The 11013-nt window shown below is 41.1% G+C and overlaps 2 protein-coding genes across 5 annotated transcripts; both read left to right on the plus strand.

Annotated features, from left to right (window-relative positions):
- Nucleotides 1-234: 234 nt before the first annotated feature.
- LOC131886568 (calmodulin-A-like) lies at nt 235-3140 on the plus strand. 4 transcript variants are annotated; one of them, XM_059234938.1, is made up of 5 exons: nt 235-387; nt 656-790; nt 1367-1520; nt 1915-1943; nt 2827-3023. In XM_059234938.1, exons 1-4 carry the CDS (start codon nt 235-237, stop codon nt 1926-1928), a joined length of 456 nt encoding a protein of 151 aa, XP_059090921.1. In that variant the 3' UTR covers nt 1929-1943; nt 2827-3023. The 4 variants fall into 4 exon arrangements, with proteins under 4 accessions (XP_059090921.1, XP_059090922.1, XP_059090920.1 ...); XM_059234939.1 differs by lacking the exon at nt 1915-1943; XM_059234937.1 differs by lacking the exons at nt 1367-1520; nt 1915-1943 and having other exon boundaries at nt 2827-3140.
- A 6213-nt stretch (nt 3141-9353) lies between these two features.
- On the plus strand, nt 9354-10850 carry LOC131887069 (histidine-rich glycoprotein-like). Its single transcript, XM_059235566.1, has 2 exons — nt 9354-9511; nt 9761-10850. The coding sequence occupies exons 1-2, from the start codon at nt 9497-9499 to the stop codon at nt 10793-10795; spliced, it is 1050 nt and encodes a 349-aa protein (XP_059091549.1). The 5' UTR covers nt 9354-9496; the 3' UTR covers nt 10796-10850.
- Nucleotides 10851-11013: the final 163 nt, after the last annotated feature.

Raw genomic sequence — 11013 nt, forward strand, 5'->3', positions numbered from 1 at the left:
GAGAACAAAAATCAGTGCAACAACAGGGAAGTTTCAATTGAAATTGTGCCCAAACCTTGCCTGCCCAGCTCTTGTGCAATCTTGAAAGACAAACAGTGTCTTCCATTCATTACCACAAGGAAAAGATAATAGATACGCAGCGCAGTGTAGTTTCGACATCACCATCAAACGGAGATTACCCCTATCATCCACCGGTTCAACAATATTGATTGGTGATCGTCCAACGTGCCAAAAATGGCCACGGAATGTCTGACCGAAGAGCAAATCGGAAACTTCCAGGACGCATTTTTCGAGTTCGACACCGATCACGATGGTGTGATTAATTGCAAAGAGCTGGGCCAAGTCCTCAAAGCTCTGGGCCTGAATCCAACCGAGGCGGAGTTGCAGGTAATTAAAAGGCCCATCAATTCGTGACTAATTTGGCAAAAGTGGCGTTTTTTTAACGCAAGTGTGCCTACGTGAGGCGGACTTGCCTCATTGAAATTCAAAATTCGGATGATTTACAAGGTGTGTCACTCTTCTCCCACGTGAGTTTGCATCTTGGTTTGCCATCCATCTACCCGAACATTGCTTTGTGTTTCAAGTCCACGAGAATTGGATTCGTTTCTCTCGACCTGCCTAATGTGTTTTCAAATTGTACTTGCTGCTCATTTAGGACATGGTGAACGAGGTGGACAAAGACGGCACGGGCTCAATTGACTTTCCCGAGTTTCTGGCCATGATGGCCATGAAGATAAACGAACAAAACGCCGAGGATGAGATTCGGGAAGCGTTCAAAGTATTCGATGGGGTAAGCTTATTCCCCTCCTGCCTTCATGTTCCAAGCCTTTTCTACCTTTTGAGCGCGCTCAAAAAGCCAGAGATGGAAGAGGGAGAGCTTCCTCAATGTTCGTTGACGTTCACTCCAAATGTTCCAAGTTCCCCAAGGGTGGACAAAACAATTGGCCATTCATTATTGACACAGGTCTTCTTTTTCTGTTTGGCTGTTACATTTTTATCATTTTTGCAAAGCGTTGAGGTACATCTAAGCTCAGGACCGATTTGTTGTACATATGTTCGCAATTCTTCTCCCTACCCCCGTCCCCCAACTTCGCCTTTTTGCCTTGTCCCTTTTGACCTTGAACACCCCTTGAGCCATCCCAAGCCTCTTGCCCGCACAGGATGTTCCGGTTTGAGTTCAACAGCCACTGATGCCTGAATTCGACTTGTACATCTGGTTTTGCCCCCAATCCCACCCAATCCTGAATTGCCGCCACTCTTTGCCCGGTTATTTGTTATTTGGTTATTTGCCAATGTTCTCGTCCTTTATGAACACCAGTTTGATAACGTTGTTTCTTCGTTTGCCCCTTGGCTGTCGCCTTTCCAGGACGGTAACGGTTACATCGACCGGCGAGAATTGGCTATCATGCTCAAGTTCTTGGGTGAGCCCATGACGGAGGAGGAGATCTCGGCCATCATTGAGGAGGCCGATGTCGACAAGGACGGAGTGATCGACTACGCCGAGTTCTTTACCATGATGGGTACGCTTAGTACCTAATGACCGCCTTCACCACATACGAACATTCAAATACCACTTCTCATACCAAATTTGACAATCACACACAAACCTGAAAAAAACAAATCACCAATCTTAATCGCCTGAGAATCGGATGCGCTTTTTGTCGTCCATCTCACACAAGGGTACATTTTTTCCATATTTGACACCAATTTTCTCAAGACGTACCCTTCGTGAACACTTCCCAGACCAAGCATTCATTTTTGACCCCACCCATCCCCAGTAGTTATGGCAATCATGTGCCTGCCCACTTCATGTGATTCAGACTCATGAAGGGTTGTTTTCTGTTTGCCGCCACACACCAGCCATTACAATCATCCCTTGTGTGCATGAGGTATTTAATCATTTTGATATTCCAGGCACCCAACTCTAAAGCCAGGCAATCTCCGTAAGTACCACCATGTCAGACTCTCCATTAACCTATGGCTCTTTCAATAAGACAATCCTATATACGACGTACCTTTGCCTTGAATACGTTTTTTTGGGTGGCGGAGTTTGTCCTTCCGAGCTCGAGAGGAAAAGTCAGGTTACCTCCTTTACATAAACGCATTACATTATTACCGAGCATTCGAGTGTGGGGCGAGTGTGGGGCGGGACCCAGATTGGAAATGTAGCAAGTGAACTTCATGTGGGTGGCTTTAAGCCTGTACATGTATACATTCTGCGCCAGAGGGCATTTCTGATTACGTAATCCCCCCGGGTACGAACAGTGGTGTAGGTGCGTGCAGAATGTTCTCCCCAAGGCTTGGGTGGTTTGGTACATATCAGCTCGTGATGACCTTTCTTTATGCTAACTCAGCTCGATGTATCGTCAAGTCGCATGAAATATAATGATTGATGCCCTGAGAAATCCGAAGATGTATCTTTCCACGCCCCCATGTACAGTACATCCATCCTCCAGTAAATTGCATGGTTGACAATGGACAGAGAAACGAACGACTACGGATAAGAGAGTTTTTTTGCATGTGTTCTTGAAGCAACAGAGATCACACAGAGAATCTTGTGCACCTTGTCGTACCCTGTATGTACATACATATAAGTTGACGCATTGCTCACCTGCCTTGACAATCTTCACTTGCTGTGTCGGGAATCAAATAATCGATCTGGCAAGTTCTTAACGAGCTCCAATGAGATCATCATCACCTTGTTTGAGGGTGTATGTAAGATATGTAAGAGGGCTCGAAGACAAGGCACGTGATGTTGGTTGCTTCCCGCGACATTTGGCTCTTCTTTCCCATACTGATTTTAGTCCTTCTTGACCTTTCGTCTAGGATGGTAATGGGTACATCAACCGCCAGGAGTTGACGATTGTGATGATGAATCTGGGCGAAAAATTGACGAGCGAAGAGATCCAAGCCATGATTGAAGAGGCCGATATCGACGGGGACGGGCAAATCAATTATGAAGAGTTCTATACCATGATGACTTCGGCCAAATGATATTGATGAAGATGATTATTTTTACTCTTGATAGCGTAATCATTACTAATACTACCACATGTGCGCATGTCTTCAACGAGAAGAAGTATTAACCTGGATGAATTGTGGGCTGGGCTTGAAATACAACCCATTCATCTTGAGAACAACCCAAATTAAACCCTTCTGATTTAGTTAGTCGCATTTTTTCTGGGCAAGGTGTTCATCGTGGGCTTAAATAGCCTCATAAGGCTTTTTAGCAAGCAAAAATCAGTAAAGACTAGTAATTCACATTCATTAAAAGGGTACATGAATTTGATAATAATCCCTTTGCTATTATAAGAATAATATAATTAAAAATAATGATTAAAAATAAATGAACTAATTATAATGTAAATGCGTTCAGTAGCGATATTGTTATGGGAAGTCTTGAAATATAGATAGCGATTCACTGATAACCTTGGAATAATAATACGAAGCAATATCGTTTTTGTCTGAAAATCCATCCACATCATCCCTGTCATTATTCCGCCGATGGGGGGATTCAAACTCGCAATCTCAAGGAAGCACACATTTGGCTCACATCAGAACTTCGAATATTTTCGTATACATGTGACTTCTCTAAGACTGAAAAAACTTTTAGCCTTTCAGTTGAAGTCTTTGTTTTCCTATGTGTTTGAAGGAACACAAACAAATACTTTGTTGACCACCATGCATTCAAAGCAAATCTCATGAAATGAATCATCATCAATAGGGAGATTTTCTTCCCTCGATTTGTCCAGAAAACGAAATCCACACTCAGCAGGGTTTTGGCCATGAATCTACTCTTTCCGTGATTAACAAAGCTTTAGACCGGATAGTTGTTGACGAAAATGCCTTGGAAATCCTGGAGGTAAGCAGTCCTAGGACGTGAAAACGTTCAAGAATCCGTTTCAAATGATTTAACCAAGGATCTGCATATGCGTAAATGATCAACGAAAGGAATTCAAAAGCTGCATATGATTTAGTCAAGTTGTTGCCATGGGAATATGAGCTAAGAGAATAAAGGTTAATAAAAATCGTCACACTGTTCACTTCTCGCTGGCATCAAAAAGTTTGTTCTTTTCACGAGTCATAACTTTTTAACCTTGTCATTTAAAAGTAAAAGAATCCATATTGTCTTGCCTTTTCATGGTGGAAATTTAGGAGATTCTCATTAGCTTGTATTTATTCCACATAACGTGGGTATTCTTCTGAAAGTAAAGTTTCCCACAATCATTTCTCAATGTCAAGTTCAACAATGTTCACGTTCAGAAAATCATTCCTGCACCATAGACGTCTCTACTCTCGACACAAAATCTTCGCCACAAATTAATGAGTAATGACGCTCTAAAAATCGTAGTGACCTTTGCGCACTCCTTGAGAGAATCACGAGGAAAAAGGTGACGAAAATCGAAATTAGACTCAGTTTCAACCTTCACAAAGCATATTGTAAGCGAGCTCTTCAAGATGATCGTTGGGATTCCCAAGCAATCTGATTGCGAATCTACCCTGGAGGTGCCTGAGATCGAGAGGTGCTCCCATTATTTGCTCACTTGTGGTTTCGTCTTCCCGCTTTGACATTTAAGCGGGACTCATCTTCGGTCATGGCTTCTTTGAGAACTCGCTTCATTTTGAGTTCGCCCTAACGAATCGTCTCCGGGATGATCATAGACATCAAGAGAACCTCTAGTTATTACAAGTACCAGAGTATACATGATTCCAATCAAAACCAGGCCAATTGAAAAATCATGGTTCAACAGGAGTTGCGGTTAAAAATGAAAAGTTTAGATGGAGCCTATTAAAATCAGCGATCTTATATGAGTGATTTTTAGAAGTCATGCAAATGTTAAAGTGCAACAATCCATTTGAACCACAAAAGCTTGTAGAAGTTTGGGCTCGCTTTTGATACCATTGAGAGACTGATCATCCTGGGTTGAACTCTTTGTTGGATGTTAAGTACGCGCTCAATTTCTTTACAAAAGCCTTAATTGAACGTTGGTGTCAAGAGGTTATTTCAAGACTAGGCGAGATCTGCCAAAACTTGGCCCAAAAATATCAAAAACGCCGACAAAATAGCGACGCCATTTGAGCCGTGAAAGAGAATATTCGACTTTGAAATTCCTTGCATTAGGACTTAACAAGACATTATTGCTAAAATGAGGTTATTTTACAAGCGGCGGAAAAAGTGTATTGTTCTAGATGTTAGGAAGCAAAGGTGATTGAGCAAAAAGCAATGACAAGCTCGTGCGTTACATAATATCTGAAAGTCATAGGACCTTTCCAAGAGAACCGACGACAATAAGACCCTTTATTAACGATGGAGTCTGAAATAGCTTCATATTGAAAGCAAAGGTTAATTAAATCTCTTTTATAATGCACAACTTGACTTGTTCATCATGCATTTGATTATATCATTGTGGTGCTTACCAATCGAAGAGAAGATCTAGGTTCTCAAATCGACTCTCACCTACTTGGAACTCTATTCGACTCTCGTTCACAAACACGGTATGTACAGAAGTTTGCAAATTGAGAGCGTTTTGGTGTCTTTAGAGAACCACACAGTTTACATTATCCTCTTGATGCCTGGAAGCCTTTTGACGATTCGATGGCAAGCCCTAAAATCACGAACTTAACCCTCGACATTTAAGATTGCTTGGCTGCTTTCAAAGCTAGACACATGGAGAAATAATTGATGCACAAAAACGTCAAATTCCGTGCCCACTTTCCACAAAATTGTCCAATTAAGACAATGTTGTATCAATGAATGTTATGTCATGCGCAAGACTTTGCATGAAGCCACTTAATTGAGTCGATTGTGTTGGGCCCTATGTATCCGGTAATTACACAATAAAGCAGAAGACGAGCTGATGTTTGGAGGACCATTGTGTCGATTCTGTCCATTGGCTGGCTGGTAGCGCGATCTTCTTGCCTGAAGAGCCACTTGTGTGTATGCGAATTGATCAAGCTTTAAGACGAGAGTCGAAATAGATGGTTGACGTAAAAGGTCACCCATCTGAGCAGGCATTGAAAGCAGTCTCTACTACAGTACGTATTTGTATGTTTTGACATTATGAATTTTGTATTTGAGTCACATGAGTTTCAATAAATGTCGAGTTCTTCTTGCCCAACATAGTTTAACGATAAACATCTCTTGAACACCTTTTTGACCGGCTAGCGAAGCCAGGCATCGCGTCATCCATTTCCAAATTTCAATAAGTGGTATCTATGTTTTTGCGGACTGCCTTGCATACTCCTACTGGGTATCGAATTCCCAGTAGTTCAAGAGGTAAAGCTTATTCATTTTATTCGGTTCAGGACAACTCAACGCACCGGACAACTCAACCCAGTACAGAAATTAAACCCAACATGTTGGCTTTAAAGCAAACAATTACGGCACTTTTTAATTTGATTTATTTGTCTTTGCTGTGCTTGAGCAGGTCAGCCATCACAGCAATTCATTCTTATGTTCGACAATGTCCAGCCCTTTTCTGAAACAAATAATACCAACCCTTTCAAAAAGGAGGGAATATTTGATCACATGTTTTTTCCTCTTATATTCACACTTTTATAAGATATTCAAAGAAATTTAAGCAGAGTTTCAAGGATTTTTTTCAGGTATTATTGTATCACAGCTGCTAGAGTTCGCATTCGTCAAAATTTCTTTATCATTTGAGGGATGATGGAGCACCAAAACTAGAGGAGTTTAGTTCCTAAACTTCACACACCCATCTTTTCGAACTTGGCCCATGGATCCATGCTTGGGCTAGGGAAAATATTATTCGGAGTATTTCTAAATGGAACGCTATCTCTTAAAATTTGCACACAAGTCGGAACCTTGGAGAGTTGGTTGATATGTTACCTCAGTAGATAACAGAATTGCTCTTTATTTCCTTCGTTCTTCTTCCATTCTTAGTTTTCATTTTTTTACGTTTCAATTCAAACCACTAATCGTTAATCAGGGCTCGTGAAAAAAAAGAATCATTTTTGGACATTAATAATCGCGAAACAATTCTTTTAAAGTTGGGAAGAAATTTATCTTGGTAAGAAACGTTCTCTTTTCCAATCATATTAGCCTGTTTCAAAGCAAAAAAAGACAAGTAGGAAGACAACATGAAACTAATTTTTCAAAATTTGGAGCTAACAATCAAGATACTTCATTATTTCACAACCTTTCAACTTAAAAGCCCTACTCATTGTCTCATAGCTTAAACCCCCCCAAGAAATGCTCTGATTAAATCTGATTACTTGGGGGTGTTTATCTCAGCTACTTTCCAAGTTGAATTGGCCATAGACTAAAAACAAGCATTTTAACATTTGCTCTTTTTGTGTGTAACATATTGCGATTCTAGTTGCGTTTTCAGGCCAACGAAGGCGAAAAGGAACAAGGGGAGAATGGAAGAGCTATTTAATTGGGACAAAGTCAAAAGATTGGGACCATGCAGTAGAGGTACAAAAGATTTTTTTACTATACATCTTCAAAAACATTCATGAGCTTTGTCCTCAACCAGGTTTTAGGGTCAATTGCAGTGACTGTAAAGTTTAATACACTTTTGAGTCCTCCAAAATCCAGGCCAGGCTATAAATCAAGTTCCTTCAATGCTTAGTTTGAATTGACAAAAAATATTTTCCCGAGCCCCACGCCATATACTCACGCTCGGGGATTTTTGTGGTACGAGGAAGCACAATAAACAAAAACTCAACCAGAAGTCTTGCCATTTAAACAAATCCTCAATCAATATTTTCATACATCCAACGTGTTCTGGAAAACTATTGAATTGACAAGGTGTCTTTCCACTTGAAGAGTCTGGCATGTTATGCATGTTCAACCTAGCCAGATTGGGGTGAAATATGCATTCTTTGACACTTGTGGTAAGGTTTCTATTTAATTAAAACACTAGAGGTTATTCAACGATAAGAGTCACATTTTCGATCATATGGGTACACCGAAAAGATTTTAAACAGAAGCCAAGCTGATATTTGCACTGTGTTCGAGCGAAATTGTCCCCTTTCGTGTTTCTTATTAAAACTTGCTTTAATTATGTATAATGTGAAGACTTCAAAAGCACTAAACATTTCTTCTGTTCATCGACGTTTGTTACTACCATGTGTTGTAACACGGACTTTTCATGAAATTGAAAACGTCATGGATATAGCTATGGCCAGCCAAAATTTGCAGATAAAGATGGTCTTTATTGACAGCAAATTTGCAGGAAAAATCAACCGAATTAGCCATAACCATCAACCTTATGACCATTTACCCCATAAACCATGAAATATAATACATTTCATAATGTATTCCAGAACTGGGGTTTGAACTTGCTATCCCTAGAGAGCAGATTCCTGCCTTGTTCACGTTGCCTCCTAGACTGATCAGCATTTTTCAAATCCAAATAAATTATTTCATGAAAAAAGATAAATCTCGGTTCATTAGCGGAAAAGCAATAATGCTAGAGCGTATTGTAGAGAAATTTTGTTAAGAAAATTAAGCCTTTCAAGTTTCTTGAAAGTAGTAGTAAGTCAATTTTTCCCAAATCAACCATCCACCTTATGATCATTTACCCCATAAACCATGAAAACATCTCAAGATTTGTCCAATTTTTAGAGGTGAAGTTCATTACACAAACAAAACTGAGTTCGAACATGTGAAATAGCGTATCTTAAAAAGTTGCAATAATAAAAAAGCTATTTAAGATGGGTGGAATACACAAGCATGTGGCTGGTAATATGTTTGCAATCTATTTCATACCTACGTGTACTTTTTGCAAAAAGATTTGAAAAATAAAATCAGGTAGTAAAATTTCCCATTTTTTCCTAAAATTGACCAGAATTGTTAAAGATTATTATGAGTTTTCACAAATATTGGTATTTTTTTTACTGAAGTTCCTGAATTTCCAATATGAATTGCAGAAGAATGTCGAAGATTGCAGTTAAAATTGCAAAATTTGCATATGCTATAAAATGTGCAGAAAAACCTCGGATGTGCATTTTTTTGCAAAATTTGCAAAAAATACGGAATGCAAGTTTTGGCCTGCCTTACGGTAGATGTAATAGTGCCTAAATGACGTTCTTTCAACGCTACAGCTTCCCTCTGAACAATTTGTAAACAACTAGTACGTATAAGTATTGCATCCCTTATCGTTAAACATTCGTTGAGGCGGATGAACAAGTTGCGATTCTGCATGAATGTCTTACGGCACTCAAAATCACGTGTGCATGCAGCGAGCGTGCGTACCAATAGTTTCATTGCTTGAGGTCGTCCGGCCGTTTAAGGAGACACCAACCTGGGTTTGGTCTTTGCCAAGGAACTCTTTCCAACCGTCTGAACTTTGAAGATGAGTCGAAAACCATGCTTTGCTTGATGTTTGAGGAGGAAGAAGGTATATAGGGATGTCACAGGACGATGAACGAGACCAGTGTTGTCAGTGCCACTCGATGTGGTAGGACGTCATTGAAGTTGCTCCGTGAACCGTGTTCATTTCAAGGGGGGTGAAGTGGAAATTGAACAATGGCAAAGTTTGCGGTATGTTCTATAATCCCTCGAGTTACCAATCTATCCGTAAACGTTTTAACGATATAGTGCGTATACATTTTGTGACCCAAAGTGAAAAGCATCATCAATGTCTAATTTTACCGTGCTTTGACTGGGAAATAGTTGATCCTACATGATTTGATGGGAAATATTTCAATTACAAACACTGACATTATGGAGGTCCTAAAGTGTTGTTGAATGCAATAAAACAGTTTCAAAAAGCCTCTTTTTATTTTACAGATCCTCATTTTGGCTGCCATGATGGGCATGGTGGCATCAGACGCGGGTTATGGCTATGCTAGACCTAGCGGTCGCCATTATTCCGCTGGTTACGGCAGATACGGCCACGGGTCCCGTTTTGGGTCCCATTATCGAGGCTACAAAGGGTTTCGAAGGGGCAGTACCTATGGATATGCAAGAAGCCATTACCCTAAATCTTCGTACAGATCCCGAAACTACCACCCTGAACCAACATCCTATCACTCCAAAACGATTGTTCATCACGAGCCCGAGCCTTATCACGCCAAGACCGTGGTGCATCATGAGCCCGAGCCTTATCACGCCAAGACCGTGATTTATCACGAACCCGAACCCTACCATCCGGAACCAGCTCCCTACTCTGCCAAGATCCATTCACCGCCAGAACCTGTGCGACGCTACGGATACACTCGTAAATACCACAAGCCCGAGGTACACGTGGTGGCTCAACCTCTGCCTTCTAAAGTCTATGAACCTGAGCCCGTGCCCGTTTACGATTCCGAGCCCGCTTATGTTCATGAGGAGGTTGTTGTCCCTGTTAGCCAAACCGTTTACAAAGAAGAGAGACACGGTCCTGGTCATCAGACTCACGTGGAAACTGTGGTCATCCCTCTTGGTGTCGACCATCATCAAGAGCATTCCCAACATGGATCTGGTCATGATATTCATGACCAGGAGCACCACCATGAGCGTCCGGGTCATGTGGCTCATCATGCCAATCATGATCAACATGGCACCCATGATGACCACCATCATCATGAGCACCATGAAGACCATGGCGATCACGGGATTCATCACGAAGAGACTAGCTACCGCGACCCTCATGGTAATCTCCGAACGGAAACGCACCATGAAGAGCATAGCGCTCATGGACCTCCTTTGGTGGTTCACTCTGAACGAGGTACCAACTACAAACCCCATCCTCACGTGAAGACAGCCTTCAATAGGAGGGTTAAGGCCCAACGCTTTCCAGTCCACCCCACGCTCAAATATGGGGCTCACATCTTGCCCAAATAATGAGCATTGAGAACCGACCCAAATAACTTGATTGATTAAAGTCCTTTCGAGTAGACCTGAGTTCATTCTTCAATGTGAGTTTGCATGTTGCATTATCAAATGTATGTAGGAACATAGTTATTCATTGATTGTTGTCAATTGCAGGAGAGGCGTTCCTTTACTTAGGAATGGCACTATATTCACGTACAGTAACTACGTTTTACATCGCGCAGGCCTAT

This window comes from Tigriopus californicus, chromosome 9 (assembly GCF_007210705.1).
Source record: "Tigriopus californicus strain San Diego chromosome 9, Tcal_SD_v2.1, whole genome shotgun sequence".
NCBI lineage: Eukaryota > Metazoa > Arthropoda > Copepoda > Harpacticoida > Harpacticidae > Tigriopus > Tigriopus californicus.

Bases quoted from the DNA above. Each gene is read 5' to 3' on its own strand.
- LOC131886568 (XM_059234936.1), top strand. From the start codon at position 235: ATGGCCACGGAATGTCTGACCGAAGAGCAAATCGGAAACTTCCAGGAC. The intron at 388-655 runs GTAATTAAAAGG...CTGCTCATTTAG, and splicing joins CAACCGAGGCGGAGTTGCAG to GACATGGTGAACGAGGTGGA. The intron at 791-1,366 runs GTAAGCTTATTC...TCGCCTTTCCAG, and splicing joins CGTTCAAAGTATTCGATGGG to GACGGTAACGGTTACATCGA.